At 40.4% G+C, this 20,513-nt stretch overlaps 1 protein-coding gene and 1 long non-coding RNA gene across 2 annotated transcripts in view; one reads left to right on the forward strand and one right to left on the reverse strand.

Moving 5' to 3' along the window:
• The window catches only part of COL25A1 (collagen type XXV alpha 1 chain), a 325,875-nt gene that overhangs the window by 155,215 nt on the left and 150,147 nt on the right, over positions 1–20,513 (forward strand). Inside the window, exon 4 of the mRNA XM_081876942.1 lies at positions 90–97. Within this exon, the coding sequence (XP_081733068.1) occupies positions 90–97 (8 nt within the window). The remainder of the gene's footprint in view (positions 1–89; positions 98–20,513) is intronic.
• LOC309350414 overlaps positions 1–20,513 on the reverse strand; it is a 691,638-nt gene that overhangs the window by 95,473 nt on the left and 575,652 nt on the right. The gene's annotated exons all lie outside the window — the stretch shown is intronic.

Here is a 20,513-nt window from a genome sequence, read left to right on the forward strand (position 1 = left end):
ATCTATATGGACACCTTATATGAATACCTTTCAAGTTTTCATAAACTTACATATATTTGTCTTTCTTTCCTTGTCTTTTCTTTTCGTAGGACCTCCTGTAAGTACAACTGATATACTATTGGATCATCTATGGTTATCATGAATGAGTCAGAAAGTGCTTTTGAAAACTGGTAAAAATTATGAATATGTTAAATGTACCAAGTATCATCCTAAATACATTCTCAGTTATTAACATGTTATAAACATCAAATGGTTTTTCAATATTATTTTTTATCTTGTTTTGGGTTTTGCCTTTTACATTTTGAAGCAGAACAGTATACATGAACGCTGGAAGCAGGTTATTATTATTACTATTTGTTTGTATACTACATTTCAGCCAAAAAAAGCCCCCAATGCAGTGAGCAGCACATTAAAACAAAATATACAGCAGAGTACAATAAAAAGCCATAAATCAATAAGCAAGCAAAACAATATAAAACTGCTAAGTCACAACACAGAACGGCAAGAAGAAAGCCTTTCCAAACTAGTGGCTGAAAAGATGCTGTTACCAACCCAACATTCTACACACTTAGAGGCTAGAAAGCTGAGCAGACAATGGGGGAAAGCTCATTGCATCTAAAAGAATGCTCTTACCACCAACCCCATTCTAGCAATTCAGGGTTAGAATGTTTTAGAACAGAACAGAAAGTAATATGCTGACTTTTTCCTGGTGGCGTCTCTTTCTGGCTTCCCTTCCTGTAGTGAAACTCCTCCCCAAAGCACCTCACAAAGGCCGAAGGGCTTTGCGATACATCCAATTTAATCTGTGATTAAAAGGTGAGATCAGAGAAACCAAATCACACTTTGCCAACAGCCCTGGAAATTCACTTTTATGGTAGAGAAATGAGCAGCAGCAACAGTGTTGCAATCCAGCAATATCTCAAGGGCCATTGGTTCCCCTTCCTCTGGATAAAGAGTACCATGAATCTGGGAACCTCTGGCTCCATCTGATAGATCCTTCCTTCTCAACATACAACACTTGTTCAGTGGCCTTTTCACTAATTCATATCTTATTTAAAGCTGGGGGATTTTGGCTCAAGCTCTGCCCTGCAGAGGGAAGAGGAGAGATAGGTAGATTTGGGCACAGCAAAATTACAGCAAATGTGGCAGAAGCTTCCTTCAAGCCACCAGAGCCCATTCATTGGAAAAATCAGTCCACCATATGGAAACATTTTGGTACTGTTGCAATACAACAATAGTAGCAAACAGGAATAGCAACTGTGGCGTATTGGGCCCTAGATTTGTTAACCCCCAAAATACTTTCAGGTTCTCTTTTTTCCTTCTGTTCTCATATTATAGATAAAAGACACATTAATCGCTGGTTCTTTATGATTGTTCATGATGTGTAACTAAAGTGTTTGTTTGACTTACTGGGTTTTCTGTCATCTGCAAAGCACCTGCTGCAACCTAAGTCCAGTGAAGGAGAGCACATATATTAGGTTTACCAGACATCCCCGGTTTCCGGGGACAGTCCCCGGATTTGCAAATCTGTCCCCTGGCAAATTCCGTCCCCGGAATGTCCCCAGATTTGGAAATCTGTCACCGGGAAATGTGGCAGTGGCAGCCTCAGCAGCCCGGAGCCAGCCTTGGTAGTGCAGTTGGCTCTGGCTGGCTTCAGCAGCTGCTCACTGCTGCTGCCACCGTCACTGCCAAAGGGGAACCAGGATCGTTCAGTGGTACAGATCTCTTACCCCCTTTCGCCTTTGTTTTGACAGATCGGGGGAGGCTCGGGAGTCACGGTCGAGTGGGTGTTGCCTAGGAGGGGCGCAAGGCGCGTAGTTTCTCTGCCAAGCAAGATGCAAAGCCCTTCTTTTGCACCCTGTGAAACATAAATGTGCAGAGTTTTTTTAAAAAAACCTGGGCAACAGCCACCCGCCTGTGACTCCTGAGCCTCCCCTGATCAGTCAAAACAAAGGAGGAAGAGGGTAGGAGATCAGGGGAAGCTTGGGAGTCATGGGTGGCTGGCACGCTGTTGCCCAGTTTTTAAAAATCTCTGCACATTTATGTTTCACAGCGTGCGAAAGAAGGGCTTTGCATGTGTGCTTGGGCCCCAGGGTCTTTTGCCTCACCATCCCCACTACTGACTCCCTGTTGCTACTCAGCTTTAAAAAAAAAGTGTCCCCGGATTCATTGAAAAAAATCTGGTAACCATAACATATATGGACTTTGGTTGACCCTACCTTCTGGTCCATTCTGCAGTCCTATTTAGCTGAACCTGGGCTACCACAGGTGCTTTGCATATGTATGTGAAACCACCAAAGTGTTTGGTAATAGTCTTGAAGATAGCATCTTGATGGAGAGAGATAAGCTTTCTTTGCTTCTTTCACATTTCCTGTTTATAAAATAAGGCTCTCTGTTTTAAGTTCAGTTACAGATAGGTAGCCGTGTTGGTCTGCCATAGTCAAAACAAAACAAATTCCTTCCAGTAGCACCTTAAAGACCAACTAAGTCAGTTCTTGGTATGAGCTTTCGTGTGCATGCACACTTCTTATCTGAAGAAGTGTGCATGCACACGAAAGCTCATACCAAGAACTGACTTAGTTGGTCTTTAAGGTGCTACTGGAAGGAATTTGTTTTGTTTTGTTTTAAGTTCACTTATTTGAGAGAAAGCCCCTTTGAAATTCAGTGGGACTTTCTTCTAACATGACACACATTCTAAAATAGGGATTTTTAATTGAATGATATAAAAGTTTTTTTTCCAATTATAAAAGTAAGTGAAGTCTTGGATTTTCATGTGTTGTTATGCTGCCTATATACAACCTTGGATTTTTAAATGGGATTATATAATCTGAGTGTGTTTTTATACATTCAGAAATATAAACACTGCTTTTCCACCTTCCCTGGGAGACTACATGCTCGGAGGGAAGACAGAAGCAAAGGAACCCAGGCCAGGGAACGCACATTTGATCAGCTGTTATGAGAAAATTCTGTCAGTTTTCATTTTATATAGTGTACATTGTACACCAACCTGGGTGCCTTGGCAGAAAGGCGTTACATAAATCCAGTAAATAAATAAATAAAGCACCATGCTTTAGGAATGTGATTATAGCTGCTAAACAAAACAACAAAGCAGATAACTGATTTTAGCACATAAAGTAAATCACAAATGAATTTGTCTCTTTTTGCTTTTGAAATTTGCACCTCTTTAAATATATGAGTAGTGTTCCTGAATACCATAAATACATTTAAGCGATCTTGAGTATACAAAGAGCAATTTGATATACCGTCGTACCTCGGTTTTCGAATGTCTCCGTTGATGAATGTTTTGGAACTCGAACGCTGTAAACTCAGAAGTAAATGCTTTGGTTTTCGAACATGCTTCGGAAGTCAAACAGGAAATGCAGCTTCCGCTGAGTGCAAAACCCTGAAGCCTAGCTGTCGGCTATTGAGTTTTGGTTTTCAAAAGTTTCAGAACTCGAACAGTCTTCCGGAATGGATTACATTCAAAAACCGAGGTACCACTGTACTTTAGGTGCAACTGAAATCCTGCAATCAGTCCTTGCATGCATGAATCCCATTGAAACCAGTGTTACTTACGAGTAAGCAAGCAACTCAGCTGTAATCCTATGCACACTGTAAGCCCCCTTGGATTCAGTGGGATTTATTTCTAAGTAAGCATACATATTCTGCTACCCTTGACTGAAAAAACAAATACTGAATTTAAAACGGCATTTTTGTTCCTATAAATGCACTTTTCAGGGCAAGAGAATATAAATAATTGTAAAAAGAGACAGTAGTGATACAAAGTTACATTTCCTGTTAATGTACAAAGCAGGTGTGTAGCCTCACATATCATTGTATGTATTCCTAATGAGTATCATTCCATTTCATTTCATTCAACCAGGGTCAACCAGGGCGAAATGGCTACCCGGTAACTGTCCTACTGTATATTAATGGAATGCATGTATCACTTTCAAAACCATTATTTTCTTAACTATATTTGTGCTTTTCTATGGCTGAATAAGGAAATTTAACCTTCCCTGGTGTATTCTGCTGAATTCAGAATGAGACATTTTCTATATTTCTCTTAGCAAATCTTTACATAGGATCTAGCAAGTAAGACTAATTCCATGATATATACATGGAAGACAATATAGCAATTGTTTGAATTTCTGTTTATTGAACTTTCACATTCTAGAATGGCGACATCATTTTTTAAACCATAATTTAAAACATTACTTAAAGTACATCCATCTTATATATTAGTTTTCTTCATTCAAATGCTATTTGTTCGGATACTAAATCTACAGTTCTACAGTTGCAAAAAAAAGTGACTTAATTTTACACATCTCCAGCAAAGATAATTCCAGTGGTATTTGAAAATTCATAAAATCTCTTAGAATAGCAGTTTTTTAGCAGCATATATAACCCACTTCTGTACCATTTGCATGTTTACAACTTTATCTGAGAAATTTAAATATATGAAATAATGCATCCATCATAATTAAGACTGTTATGGAACTATTAACCAAATATATACTTTTGTGTATGTGACATGTCCCTTTTTGACAGAAAGACATACACAAAAAGATGGCTTACCATAATTTTCACGGGGGCAGTAGTTGTGGCCTGGCGTCACTGCTGGGGTGTCAAGGTTGCGGTGCTGGAGGTCTTGCATGGTCAGCTGACATCAGCTGTGGTCCTGGCCATTGGCAGGGGAGGGGGAGAAAATGCTAGTGGGGTTGCCCACCAATCAATTTGAAATGTAAACTGCCCAGCCATTGGCCTTTGGGGTATGTGATGTCCCTCTTGTGGACCTGATTATGCCTGTTCTAGGTTGAGTCCACTTATAGGGCATAAAAGATGACTGCATTGAAGGCTCATGGCACAGTCCAAAGTGGTTATCCCACCCACCCACTGTTTATCTGGTGTCTCTGTCCACTGGTAAGTGGGCAGTGCTTTTATTTGCTTTTGCTGTAGAATTGTTTAGTCGCCATATTTGGGCCCAGGAAGGAATTTGTCTGCAGACAAGTTGCTCCTGTATGTAGGTATTTTTTGGACATGATTTCGTGATTCTAAAAAGTGAAAAACAGGAAGCTGCCTTACAATGAGATAGACCACTAGTTCAGTGCTGTCTGCAGGTCTGGTGAAGGTTTCAGGGGCATCGTCAAGCCTGTTTAACTGGGATTCATTTCAGTTATTGGGGCCTAAAGAAGAGAGAACAAGATGCTTGTACATATTCATGTAATCTCAACCTTTGCCCATTGTGGCTTATAAAAGCTAGTTGGTGGGTATTGACTGGGTTGGTTCGGGGAATGAAAAATGTTTCCTTATAGGCCGGGGATTGTGCTAGCTGCTCTTAAAGAGGCATTGATATATCTCTCCTCATGAGGCTCTCCTTGGACTCAGTAGTGTGACATATACCAAGGTGCTTGAGAGAGAGATGACTGGCCAGCTTTGGATGTGCCTTATCTAGATTCATTTCAATCTGATCTAAGGCTTAGTTTTGGCACTGAAATAACCTTACTTGTATTAGAGAAATGGGGGTATGATCCTGCTAACTCTCATTGATCTCTCAGAAGGTTTTGATACCATCAACCATAGTGTTTTTTCTGAACTAGATTTGTGGGTTAGGAATAGAAGGCACTGAGTTATGATGGTTCTGCATCATCCTGCCAGGCTGGTTCTAGAAAGTAGCAACGGGGGGGGGGCTTTTGTTTTGCTCCTTAACGCTTGTACTGTGGGCTCACCATTATGTTAATGGCACCCAGTTTGGTCTTTCCTTTCCACTGGATGTTTATGAAGCAGTACAGGTGCTTAATCCATGCCTGGAGGCAGTAATGGATGAGGGCCAATAAAATAAAGCTGAATCCTGACAAGATGGAGGTGATGTAGAGTGATAGTTCCTGGTGCCAGGAATTAGGGGAATGACTTACCGTATTTTTCGCCCTATAGGACGCACTTTTTCCCCTCCAAAAATGAAGGGGAAGTGTGTGTGCGTCCTATGGGGCGAATACAGGCTTTCGCTGAAGCCTGGAGAGCGAGGGGGGCGGTGCGCACCAACCCCTCTCGCTCTCCAGGCTTCAGGAAGCTATCCGCTAGCCATGGGAGACGCAGCTCTCCCATGGCTAGCGGAGAGCTTGCCAGCACCCAGAAGCTTGGGGTGCGCTGAGCTCAGCACACCCCAAACTTTGGGCTTCGCGCAGCGCTCCGCTAGCCGTGGGAGAGCCGCGCGAAGTTGCGCAGCTCTCCCACGGCTAGCGGATAGCAGCCTGTTCTGGGGGCTGGGGTCGGGGGAAGCTCGGGCTTCCCCCGCCCCAGCCCCGTACCTGGGGGGTAATTAATTTTTTTTTCTTTATTCCCCCCCCCAAAAAAAAACCCTAGGTGCGTCCTATGGGCCGGTGCATCCTATGGGGCAAAAAATATGGCACTTTGGATGGAGTTGCACTTCCACTGACAGATCAGTTACCTTGTCAGACTTAGAGTTAGGCACTCCTACATAATGAAATAAAGATAGATACTATGAAAAGCTGGGTGCCTGGCAATTGTTGCTTGGTCTTTGTTCCGAAAGCAAAAGCAATTGCTTTTTCTTCATGATCTTATTTACACTGGACCACTTTTCTTAAAAGCCTAATCCTGTGTATGCATATAAATATAGGTTGTGTGTGTATGAGAATGAGAATGATTTCAGCATTAGAGCTTACACAAGAAAAAGTATTGAGTATGCATCTGAGACGTTGCTTTTGGAGTCAAGCCAATGGCCTGACAAGCTGTGCTTCTTGGTTTGAGGCAAGAGCCTTTCCTACCAATAGTCATTTGGACTGAAGTTACCAAATGAATGAAACTGCAAAGCAATGTGCTCTATCTGCTTCTGCGCATACTGCTGCACATACTGCTGAACAGCTGTAAAGTATGTCTTAGCGTTTCAAAAATTAAGGGTCATGTTCAGGGGTATGTTTTCATTTAACACAGGTATCGTGTCTCCTGATTGGCAGTTACCAAGATTATTTCAGCTTGCAGATTTTTCAGAGAATTAGAGCAATCATTTAAACTTTTCATAGGTGAGTGTGAATGGGTGGATTAGAGCATGTTGCAGACAGCTGTGGTCATTTGTAAGTTTTAATATCTTTCACCAGTATACCTTCTGAATATATTCCTAATCAATGCTTTAGTGCAAGACTGGGGTTTAATAGAAATTATTTAAAAGGTCCCATTTGAATGGAACTAATTGGCTGTGGTTTCCTTCAGGTAGTCTAACCCATTAGCCATTCCACAGCATATCCCTAAATAGGAAATGACCTAAGCATTTCTACTTCCAGCTGTGTAGATAAATTATCCAGAGCTTTTCCTCCATGCTCAATGTGATAGAAGAGCACTTATTTTGAATTTTTGCATTTCACGTGTGTAAAGTGTGATCTGGTATTTCTATCATGCTTTTCCAGATATGATTAAAAGCATATGCTGTTGTTTTTTATTCCACAGTGGGTATAAATAAGCTTAAAATGTAGTTAGAGGGTTGGAAAGCTTCTGGTGTTTGAGGTGGATTTAGGGGAGGCAAGAGTCTGGATTTCAAATAAGTGATTTTTTTTTTTTATCAAGGCAGCACTCAAATGTGTGATTTGGTAATTTATTAAAACACTGGTCTTTTACATAAAGATTTTATCATAGCTTATTTTAGAAACTGCAGGACTGATGAAGAGACATCACTAGCTAGGATTGGCTAATAACACAGCCTTTATCAAGTTAACAATCAACACACACACATACAATGTTAATGTGGACTTCAGTGAAAATTGCAGTTGTGCAAACAATTTTAATATTGTGGAGGAGTTAATAAGGAAATTTGGAGTATTTAATGGAAGTGTTTTTGCAATTTCACCGGTTTCACGCAAACATTTCTAGATATAGTTTTTGCAGTGAGTTATGATTATTTGAACAAGTTTTTGTAGGAGAGGAGAATTATTGGATGCAGACAAACTGGAAAGGCACTGGCAAATGCTATTTTGGAAGAAGACTCAGTTATGTGTGCACTTTTAATCTGGGATCCAGTTTTTTAAGCTCACTCTCATTGCCCAAATATCTTGTGGTATGTATCCACCATGTATCATCTAGAAAACCTTAAACTATAGCCCTGTTCAGATGTTCAGTACCCATGGGAATGCACAGGGTTAGGTTTGATGCTGATATCCTGCTGGTTAATAAATAAATGATAAAGAGGTCAGTGGAAAAGTTTCCATCCCTTTGGAAATCCTACTACATGAAGCCCCCTGACGCTGGTCATGTGTAGGCTGGGAGATGTGACTGATGCACATGTGAGCATTGAAATTTCCTCTGATCCCTTCAAAAATTAGGTGCTCACATGGGTAAAAAATGCCTTAATAAGGTTTATAAAGACTTTTGCCATCCTCCTTGAATACACAGCAAAATTTTGCCACAGATGAAGGTTATCTTCAGGTGTACTCAAGTCTTAGCAGTAATGATCTGCACCTCTTTTTCTCCTGACTGCCATAGTAAACTGAAATGCCCAGTGTTGTATTGGTCATCTATAGAAAATAGGTGAGTGTGGACACAAGCTCATTGTCAGGGTGGTTGATGGGTTTCAAACCCTTGGTGAGTTAGGGACTTCTCCTGCATGCTAAGAAAGGCTCTGTCGGATTGAGTGAACAAGACCAATAGTGGGTCCAACAGTCAAGAAGGCAGTTTCTGAATGTTCTGTAGAGGAAAGTGAGGGGCAGATGGGGCTCGTCAACTTGGGAAGGAAAAGGAGAAGGAAACTCTGATCCTAAACCTCTGCTGCCTTGTGAGATATCTTTGGGAGAAGAAAAGGCTAAGGAGTAGACCCAACACAAACTCACAGTGAAGTACCTAAGATGGTTGGATGGTGCCTTGTACACCTCCTCCTGGCAACTCCTGCAGCCAAGCTTGTGCCCAATATATTGCTCTGTGTTCCTTTGGACCACATCAGCAAGGCCAAGAGGGATTCTTGTTGTCTGGGCAGCCCAGGACCTACATACACATTGCCCAGGCTTGTGCCCCAGGGTGCTTGTAACACAGCAGTTGGACTTCACCCCTGGAGATTGTCTCTCGAGACAGATGGATGTCAACAACAAGTATACGTTTGTGAGATGCATACTTACTTGCTTTCAGCAACCATTTCAGTACTTAGAAATTTGATCTTGCTCTAAACCACCAGTGCCTGGCATTAGGTACAAAGAGGAAGAGAAAATTGGTTTGCTTCTTAAATTGAAGCAAGACAGTCCTGTTGCTGGAACAGAGTTCACATGCTGGCAGTGGTGGTGAACTGTCTGTGATTGTGGTCCTGCTGTGCCTTTCAAAGGAGCTCTCCCATAAAACGGAAAACAGGGGCACAGTCATGCCATTTTGAGTTATTTGGATAATTTCAGATCCGCAGTGAGAAATATGTTGTATCCTGTTCCAGATGCACAACCTGCAATCAATTACTTTGAACTCCAGTGATGAGGGTGCAATGCAGCACAGCAGCCCTTTTCATGAACAACAGAAAAAGAGGGTGAGGGGGACGAATCTCACAGGCAGCATTACAGATTAAGGGCAATGCTTTTACTCTCGAGCCCAAAGAGGAGTAACTCTGCTTGATTTCATAGGTAGTATAATTTGCCCATAGGGCTAAGCAATTACAGACTTCATTAGCTGATACTTTAAGATCCCTGAACCAGGGCAATAGTGCTAATATCTTTTTTAAAAAATACACCCACACCCACACACACCCTGGAATTTATTTTATTTTTACTTTTTTTTTAACTTTCTGGATCTTTTGAAACAGAATTGTGACCTGCTTTAACAAGAAAAAAAAGACTTCTTTTTGGAACAAGAAGCAAGCTGCAGACTTGGTTGTTTAGAAAGGATTGTAGCTCAGTGGTAGAGCATCCCGGGTCCCAGGTCCAGTCCCTTGCACCTCCAGGTAGAGTTGGTAATGCCCCTAATCAAAAACCCTTGCAGAGCTGCTGCCAGTCAGTGTGGACAACACTGAACTAAATTAACCAATGCAGCTTCCTATTCTTGAATTAACGAAGAGTGAGAAACAATGAGGACCAAATGAAGAAAGTATATGCTTTTATGTCAACATGTCTTGGATGGCTTCTCCAGTCATCAGCACTCCCTTCTACACTTTCCGGTCTGAAGACGTGGCTGTCCCATTATCCTCAGACAATGGGAATGACTCTCCCATGGTTTCTCCTACTTCACAGCCACACAGGAGCATGCAACTGCAAAATGAGCTATGGGCTCATTTTAAGGGTTGCATAAGTCTCCTGAGGAAGGGGGCAGAGCCACTGTAAGAGGAGATGACTGAGGCAACATAATCACAAAATTGTAGGGGTATGGAAGGGACCCTGAGGGTCATCTAGTCCAACCCCCTACAATGCACCCCTTATCACCCAGTTGTGTGGCCTCTTCAAGTGCTTTCACCTGACTGCATAGGAGCCATCTCCTAGGGGCCATGGAGGCTTCGGCCCCCACAATAAAATACTTGAGGGGCCCAAGCCCCCACAAAGTTGATGGGCATTCCTATTCAAATGGTGTGTGATTATGCAGGGCAGAGCTTACCTGGGCCCCCACAATATATTTTTTTCCAAGTTGGCACCCCTGACTGACTGGAATGTCTTCTGGAACCATGGTAATTCCTCTTGCTTGCCTGGATGGAAAGCTTTGTGTTTAGAATCCTATGGCTTTTGTGTGGCTGAAATTTCACCTACTATACAAAAGTGAGAGTCACTTCCACTTTTGCCTCAGCTCCCCTCCCCCCACCACCAATGACATGCAGCTTCCAGAAGGTTGCCCACAATTGAATGTGGCCCTTGAACAGAAAAGGGTTCTCCACCCGCATCTTAAATGGAAGGACAAATCCTGCAGTTCATTGAGGTTTGTTCATTTTCCCCAGAGGTTACAATTAGGAAAAGCCTAGCCCAAAGGATACTACCCCCCCATATATTTGTAGGCTACCTTTCTGAGTAAAACTCTCACAAGGCAATTTACATAATAATCTAAAATTGTTTCAGTCTAAAAGTTTCAATAATAATGTTTGAAAAATACGGTGCAGCTTCTGAAAACCTCCACAACATTAGTAAATCAGCAGCACTAAAAACACACATGTACATGCCCGGCTCCAAATATAAACACAAATTTGAACAAAGCCAACAGCTAAAAGAAGCACAAATGTAAAGGACATGCCACTCATGCTTAGCCCACCTGGAAAGAAAAGGTGTTCAAGGACTAGAGTGTGGTAGCTTTCTAGAAGTCTGCAGGCAATGAATACCAGAGTCATGGGGCCACCACAGAAAAACATATTGGCTCTCCCCCTTCTCTCACTTGCATACCTTGACATAATGGGTATGCCCAGTGGAAAACTGGTTTCTTATTAAGTGGGAGATAATGGAACAGATTGCTGTTTAGAATTGATTTGGTATATTAATGATTTACATCGTGCCAGGGTGGAGGGAGGGGGAGAGATAGCATTTATTCAGAATTATACCAGGACAGAACAAAATTCTAATTCATCAAAGTCATCATGCCACAGCTGTTACAACAATCCATCTCCCGCTGAATTCCAGCCAGCTAATTTTTGAGAAGTGACATTTTTCACAGTTTATTGTTTTCTCATCAACAAGGCACTAGCCACATCAAATATATTCACAGAATGGCATTGGCATTGATGAATTGGCCATGTGCTTTCTATTTAAAGATATGAGGGCTTCAGTTTCTTCGAAAAGAAATTAGGCATTTAAGTATGGGGCAGAAGGCTTCTTTCTGCTTTATAGAAAAAATGCTTCACACATGTTCACTGTGCCTAAGCATCCAACAAACAAAGCAAAAGAAAAACAAACCAGTTTATGATATCTGGTAAATGATATTATGGATATCACTTACCAAATAAATTAAGAATAAGGACGATAGCCTAGTATATGCTTTCTATCCATCCTCTATGGCATTCTTTTTAGGTATCTGGGGATACCAGTTTAATCACAGCCTGGAAGTGATTAAACATCCGCTGAAGAAGACATATCCATTCCATTTGGCCTTTGGAGATAGATGAGATGCTAGGCTATGGAATTGTGTATTGCTTAAATATGTGGAAGTCTATTTTGTTTATTGTGATGTTTTGGTTTTAATGTCTTCAATTTTTGTGCTGTGTCTTGTTGTAATTTCTGTACTGCCCTAGGATGCTTGATTAAAGGAAGATTTTTTAAAATATAATTAATTAATTGAAATAACAGTTGTTATAACACTGGCACTGTTTCTGGCAGCAAGGTTAGGCAAAGTTATAGCAGAGTTAGGCAAAACATTTGTATTCTCAATGTGTAGGTGGCCACTTATCCCAGACGTTCCCTTCACTTAACAGGGTTTCACAGAAACCTTGCTAGTCACTTGAATGTGGCTGCTGGAGTTTTGCCTGTTTCGTTCCCAAAGAAGTGGACAGTGCTTCACTTCCTAGTCTTAAGTATGGTGTACTCTGCAGTCTTCATGGGTCTATACCAAAGAGGATTTCCTGGAACTGCTATACCTTTAGACATTTCAGGCCAATTGGAACTACCATAATTGTTAGCCAGAAAGGTTGCTGCTGAAGCAAGGAAAGGAGACGTACGGTAATCCAACGGTAGAGCACAGGCTGTGCCTACTGAAAGTCCCAGATTCAGTTGCCAGCAGCTCTTAGGTAGGGCTAAGGGAGATGTTTGAAACCATGAAGAATCACTACCTGTTGATGTAGACAGCACTGAAAAACACAGGAAGGTGCTTTGCACTGAGTCAGAACCATGTAGGCCAGCATTGTCTACACCAGGCTTCCTCAACCTCAGCCCTCCAGATGTTTTGAGACTACAATTCCCACCATCCCTGACCACTAGTCCTGTTAGCTAGGGATCCTGGGAGTTGTAGGCCAAAAACATCTGGAGGGCCAAGGTTGAGGAAGCCTGCTCTACACTGACTGGCAGTGGTTCTCCAGGGTTTCAAACAGGGCTTTTCCCAAACCTCCGTGGAGATATTGGGAATTGAACTAGGACCTTCTGCAGGCAAACATGTGCTCTATCAGAACCTTTGATCATGTCCATACCATACATTTAAAACTCACAACTTCCCCAAAATAATTTTGGGAACTTTACTTTGTTAAGGGTACTGAGACTTGGAGCTCTGTGAGGGATAAACCACAGTTTATCCTGTGGGGAAAACTATTTACAGTGGTACCTCGGGTTACATATGCTTCAGGTTACATGCGCTTCAGGTTACAGCCTCCGCTAACCCAGAAATATTACCTCAGGTTAAGAACTTTGCTTCAGGATGAGAACATAAATTGTGCTCCGGCGGCACAGCAGCAGCAGGAGGCCCCATTAGCTAAAGTGGTGCTTCAGGTTAAGAACAGTTTCAGGTTAAGTACGGACCTCTGGAACAAATTAAGTACTTAACCTGAGGTACCACTGTACTTCAAATGTTTAAGTATATGGTGTGGATCAATGCTATTTTTTCAGAAAAAGAGATGCCAGAATTCACCACGAACGCCTCCCTTGTTCTCTTATAATGGCAATGGTGCCCACCTGAGGAGTGCCACAACTGAGTTTCGGTGTGTTCTGGCTGAACCCCACCCCCCACCCCGGTCTGGATATGTTTGAGATCCAGCACAGGACCTTGGTGTGGGTTCTTTCTAGTGCTGATTTTAACAACAGTCCACTTATACTCATTCCAGCAGAAGCAGCAGCGAGTTTCATTACTAGAAAGGATTTAGCATGTAGAGTAACTCCTCTATGAAAGGGAAGGCCACAGGGAGAAGCTTAGCAAGAACACATTAGCCTACCTACCTGAATTCCAAATTTCCTGTAACAAAGAAATCTCATCAGACTACTGGGGAATCACATAAAAGCACCCAATATAAAGCGACTATTGCTAAACATATAATTAACTTAGGTAGGAAGAAGAAATGGAGATCATTTATTTTTAATGGGTTTCATGACGAACAGCAGCAGAGTGAATCGTGAACCAGCAGAGGAAAGGTTATCAGAAACATGTTCCATCTTTCATCTTACCTGAATCTAAACTGAATAATTTGCAAGTGCTGTTTAACACAGAAAAGCTTTTAAAATTGGCATTTTAATATTAACCTCTTATTAATATTAACCTCTCTTATAAATACAGATCTCTGTGTGGCTTTCTTTTATCCACTGATATATTTTCCATTCAATGAATAAAATTGGTTTTGGTCAAGTGCTCAAGAGTTGTCACAATACGATGTACAAATGATTTGCAGATTGAGATAATTCTTGTAGCTGGACTCCTTAAGCATTTACCCTAAAATAGACCTGTTGAATTGAGTAAAATAAACTATTGCTTTCCTAGCGAGAAGAGGGCTATTTATTGTATTTGTGAGAAAATAAGCGAGATGGTGCAAGTATGATAACCAATTATATGGAAAGATAGCATTCCCATATTTTTTTTTCTTCAGTGCTTCTGCAATAAATTGAAAAGGCAAACATACAATCGCCTCCCGCCCCCCCCCTAAAAGCTTCACCTGTTGAATTTTTGCCTTTTCATGCAAAGCGATGTAGGAGGATTTCAGTTCATTATGCAGTTGGGAGCAAAGCTCCACATTCCACATCTGCCACAACATGCTCCAAAACATAGACATGTAGATCAAATCACATGTTTACAAATCTTCCCATAGGAAATAAACAACTATCTGACTTTTAGAAGACATCTAAAGGCAGCCCTGTTTAGGGAAGTTTTTAATGCTTAATGTTTTATTGTGTTTTTAATATTCTGTTGGAAGCCGCCCAGAGTGGGTGGGAAGGTCCAGCCAGATGGGTGGGGTATAAGTAATAAATTATTATTATTATTCCCAGAGGACGGTTCATCACCAGTCTACATTTGCATAAGGTAGCCCAATGAATTCTTGGGTTCTTTCCTTCTTTTAAACAACAAGCCCTAGCTGCCTGCAGTGGCTAGAAAGCATGGCGCTTGCCATATTTGTTTAATACTTTTGACTAAAAAACCCCTGGAAATGGTGGTACTTTATGATGTGCCACCCCTTCTTGAATTTTAATATTTTGTTGGAAGCTGCGGGGTAGAAATAATATATTATTATTATTATTATTATTATTATTATTATTATTATTAAAATTGCTTTGAATAAGAGATGTCAGAGGGCAAAAAGAAGCCCTCTGACATCTCTTATTCAAAGCAATTTTAATAATAATAATAATATATTATTTCTACCCCGCAGCTTCCAACAAAATATTAAAATACAATAATTCATCAAACATTAAAAACTTCCCTAAACAGTGCTGCCTTCAGATGTCTTCTAAAAGTCAGATAGTTGTTTATTGCTGTGACATCTGATGGGAGAGCCTTTTAAAAAAAATGTTTAAATGATTTCCCTCCCCGCCCTGTTAAAAAAGTAAATAAATGTTCAGATCAACTTGCAAGGCTTCTTATGAGCAAGGGACATGGACAATATCAATACTGTAAAATTTTTGTACATTTTCTAGGGAGATCACAAATGGTGGTTCTTGCAGGTGAAAGGTTGCAGGTTCCTCAGGCACAGTTCATTTTCTATCCTGTCTGTTCCATACATGGTTATCCATGTACTCAAAATTATTCAGGAGGAGAAAGCAGGTGAACAAACTCACAGATATGTGGAAAATAAATATACAAGATAAGGAGGTGATGGAGACAGCTGAAGAAAGGTCACTTTGATTGACATTGTAGTCCTTTACATTTCTATTCAGAAGTAAGTCCCCTTGAATTTAATGGAACTTACTCCCAGGATAGTGGGTATAGGATTGTACTGTAAAATGTTTTATTCTGCTGTGGACCAAACTTGTTAAGCTTACTCCTGACTGACAGAGCCCTAGAGGAGGCATTTTAAAGGATTTATCTCTCTATCCATTTGCACAACATACCTCACCACAGAGGTGAGGATTAGCTAGCAAATATTTATATAGCACTCTGTGGAAATAAGTCTTCTTTCCAGCCAAGAATCCCTCAGACACCCTCCTTTTCTGCCTGCACAATTGTCCACAGTGATAAACAGCCCGGTTCTAAATACATTCACAGTCATGTTTGAATACAGTGGAATGCACTTCATAGTAAATATGCTTCAAATGGCAGCCAATGTTTAATTATTGCATTAGTGTATATGGGACAGATTCCCAAAATCCCCCAGGGGTTTGATTTTCAAGTGTTCAACATCCAAATTTAGAGACATGTTTTCAAAAGAATACAGCCTCGATTCAAGGTCAGATTTTTCAAAAGTGCTCGGAGCACAGTAGCTTCCTTTGTGTCACCTCTGGGCAGATTGTCAGAAATGTTTTGCGAGCCTGGGAGCTCTTTTGAATTCTAGCCCCAATTGTGGGTGCAAGTCTGTGAATGTAATTATCTGAGGGTGTTAACGAAACATCAACCCAAAGAAAAGGCCATTATTGTGCTGTTATGTATGAATATATGTATGGGGCTGACTTACGTTAAGGACATATAAATAAGCAGATAGAACTGAGAACTTATTTGAATAAACTTAAAACACATTGCTTTCATTTATAGAAAAAGCTTAAATGTTAATACTGAAGGGAAGCTGTTTTTCCATGAGGCATGTTCTTAAGGTTCTGTGGAACCCAAATCATACTGCATAAACAGCTTCCATCTGTTAACTCCAGACTATTTCTTCCAGCTGTGAAATTTGATCACTTCATCTGCTTTATGATGGACTAAGACAATCTGCAGCAATATTTAAAAAGTTGACATTCAAGCTTTTCTTTCTTTTTTTTACAAAAACCAACCAACCAACCAACCAAAACATTTTCCCTGCATTTGTGAAGCCCCTTTGAATGTCAATTTCCATTACTATTGATTTAATCTCTGGAAATACTGTAATTTTTGATTTTCTTAAAACACAAAACCCTGCTCCCCCACTCCAAAACCCAGAGACACCATTCTGATCTAAAAGTCTTGACCCTGTAGAAATAAATAAGCCAATCTTATTCTGAAAGTTAGTAAGGGAGATATATATTCAGAAGACAGTACATGATGTAAAACATCGTTCTAGAATCCATATTGGTGAATTTGTCGAAATCTAAAGAGATCGCCACAATACATGTTGGTACATGGGAAATCAAGATGCTCAAATATTTACAGAAAGACTATTTAGGAAAGGGAAGTTTAGGAGAAAGAGAACTTAAACTGACTATTATTGATCCCTCTCCAATTAATCAAATGGCAGTAAATTAGTATAATACCCCAAATCTATGCAAATTTTATGCAAATCTGTGGCATTTTCTGTGAGTGGTTTGAAGGGCTCAGTCAACATTCAGTACACAGGTCCAAGAAAACCCTGTTGGCACCCGCTGGTTATTGGACAGTGCATCTTTCATAACATAAATAAGTTTAGTTACCTCACCCTTGAATCGCATCCAACCTCCAAGAGACAAGTATTTACACTCAGGATATGTTTTTGAACTTATAGTTGTGGTAGCAGCCTAATTGTACACAGCTCACCTCATGTAGCTACCTAGTTGTTCAGAAGGAAAAATAAAAGCCAGATGCATTATTTCATATATTGTGTTGCAAAATAACATTTCTGGCTTGCAAGTCTAGCTTTCACGAACTCCTCCTTGTTGAGCACCAACAACTGCCTGGTGACTTTCCAACATCCTGTTCTGATTAATACCTTTCTATATCTGCTTCCCCTGCTGTTGCTTTCTCTCAGCTTTGCTGACTGAGATGCCCTAAGGGCATTGCACCTAACTGCCGACAATCAGCAAATAATAGCCTAAACTTTTCCACAAGTTTGCATTTACCCTGACATCAGCATTCATTTGATTTAACAATTTTATGTCCTTTTGGCTTCTGATTATCCTAGGGTCCAATTGGTTTGGATGGAAAGCTGGTAGGTGACTCCTCTTCCTCCCCCCCAAAAAACAACAACAACTACTGAGCCTTTCAATGTACTTTACTTTTTTCTTCCTATCTTGAATCACTTATGAAGCTTGCATATTTTTGTCAACTTACAATTTACTATTTGTAGACAAAATTACGGAACTTTTATCAAATTGGCTTGCTTTAAGTACCTCTGTCTTTTTCTTTTTATATTACCAAATTCACTTGAGAGTAGCCATTCAAAAGAGTTTTATAATTTATAAGGGGGTTGCTGTTTTTGTTTTAGATACTAACTTGTGTTTATAGTTTATGGGGGTGGTTATGGTTTTGATGTTTTTGTTTTAACTATTTACTTGTCTTTTATCCTGTGAACTGCTCAGAGATGAAGGGTGGTATATAAATCTAACAAATAAAATAAACATAAATAAAAAAATTTTTTAATTATTATTACTGTATGTTAAATTGAAACACCACCTTTTATTCAAAATGCAGTTCATAATAGATACCAACAAACAGGCTTCGGTATATTACTGCTCCCTGGCCTTGGATCCTAAATCTTTTGAAACCAGTGGCACTTCAGATGTTGTTAAACTGTAATTCCCACCACCTCTGATCATTGCCTGGGCTGCAGGTTTCATACAACATCTGGAGGTCCAAAGTTTTCCCATCTCTGCTACAGCCCCTAACTTGGAGTTATCCATTATGAGATGCACGCAACCTCAAATAGTCAATTACATGGCAAATTATTGTATTTGTTTCCTATAGGTGCTATATGATATAGGAACTGGAATTTTATATATATTCAGTTAGTCAAAGGCTTTCTTCCTCAAGGAATTCAATATTCAGCCACATGTTAAAAGTCTAGTAAATGGAGTTATTCAGTGCCAGAATGTTTGTGGGACTGGGTCCTTCTGTGTAGAAGTTATTATATCAGTAAAAGGCAAAATAATTACTGAAGCTCTACAAGTGATTTCCCCTTATTTGGTTGAATTTTTTTGTTATTCACCATGTGATGGATGAAAATTTATGGAGCCTATTGTGCAGGGGGGGACGACACTTTCTAAAGAACACTTCAGAGAGATGTACTGACACCAAAGGTGCATTTAACGTTCTCCCCCATTAATCAGATTGCAATCATATTTTCAAACCTTCATCCTTTGAGTGAGTTATGGGTAAATGGGCTGCTATAGTCCACAAAAGTGGCAATATTAATAACTTAGAATATTGCCTGTCAGATAGCTGCAGTCCTCTTAGTGGATGCCATGAGTACTGCTCAGACTTGCAGTGCTAGATCTACCAGGGTAAACTGGATATTCACCACATTTCTAACATGAAATACTGCTTCTTGATACCTCCCACTTCTGTGTGGATGATGCCATTTTGGCTATGTAGCGCATCAGGAATTGAGAGAATGATGATATGCCTGGATTCCTAGAATGTTTCCCATTTGACAACTTACGAGAAGATCAAATCTTTTTATTAGTAGAAGACTAACAGAGGAAAATAATTATTTGATCTTATGATGATTTGTATTCCAGGAACAGGAAATATGTCCAATACTGTAGTGTCCACTTACAATAAGTCTGTTATGCTATTTTTAATAAAATGACTGCACAATTTTTGCAGCTATGTGCCACATATAGCAGTATTGACTTGAAAATATCTTACCATATTCCATGTATTCTGAACCAAAGAAAGGGTTTTTCATATCCAAACTGGCCATGGGATGTTCTCTGCTCTCTGTTCATTGCAACTGTTTCATAGTGTTGCATGCCACCCCAATCTCTGAGTGTCCTAGACACTTAACCAGTGTTTCCTTTTGGAATGAGGCCCAACAGAGACTGTTGTGTCTTTATGATATATGGCTTATTCACACAAATATACAACCTGAGCCTGCAGTGGAGGGGTTAACAGCATCAGTACCCCAAAGGGGTCTTGTTTCTTCCATAGCTTCTTCAAACATTGCTCCGACTCCCTCTCACTTCAAGCTCACAACTTTTTCTTCTCCCTTCTAGCTCACATAACTCAACTTTCAACTCTAGCCTTCTGTCTTTCGAAGAGACATACGGGACGCCCACCCATTTGCCCTGTGGCACAGAGCCACTCCCTTTGTTACCTTAACAACCCATACTTAGCGGGCCATTACCAGGCTTGCCTAGTTATTCCAGCAAGTGAATCCATGCTGGATCCGGGAATTAGAAAGGTTGGGGGTAGGCATTAGAAGAGTCTTGTCTTTCAGCCTACTCCCCCTCTAAACTTATAACAATAGCTATATTCTGGTCTCAGCAAAATGCCTTCTGAGCTCTTACAAAATTCTCTCTCTCTCTCTCTCCCCCTCCCTCCCTCTCCCTCCCACCTTTCCTAATGGAAACATTTACCGGTATATATTTTAATAATCTATGGTGTGGAAATCCAGGCATCTTTTTGTAGCACTGGGCATATATAATTTCTCTCTCGGCTGGGGTTGCAATGTGTATGTTTTTGAGGGATATCATGGTGCACGAAAGTATAGAGCAGTATGCTTTCATGTAATTCTTTGGCCTGAGAAAATTAATAGAACATATATGAAAGTAATGAAAATTAACTATCAGTTTTTAAAAATGATCTAAAATTGATTGTGTGTTTCTACCTGCGTGTGTGCATGC

This window comes from Podarcis erhardii (genome assembly GCF_964252035.2).
Source record: "Podarcis erhardii genome assembly, chromosome: 9".
NCBI lineage: Eukaryota > Metazoa > Chordata > Lepidosauria > Squamata > Lacertidae > Podarcis > Podarcis erhardii.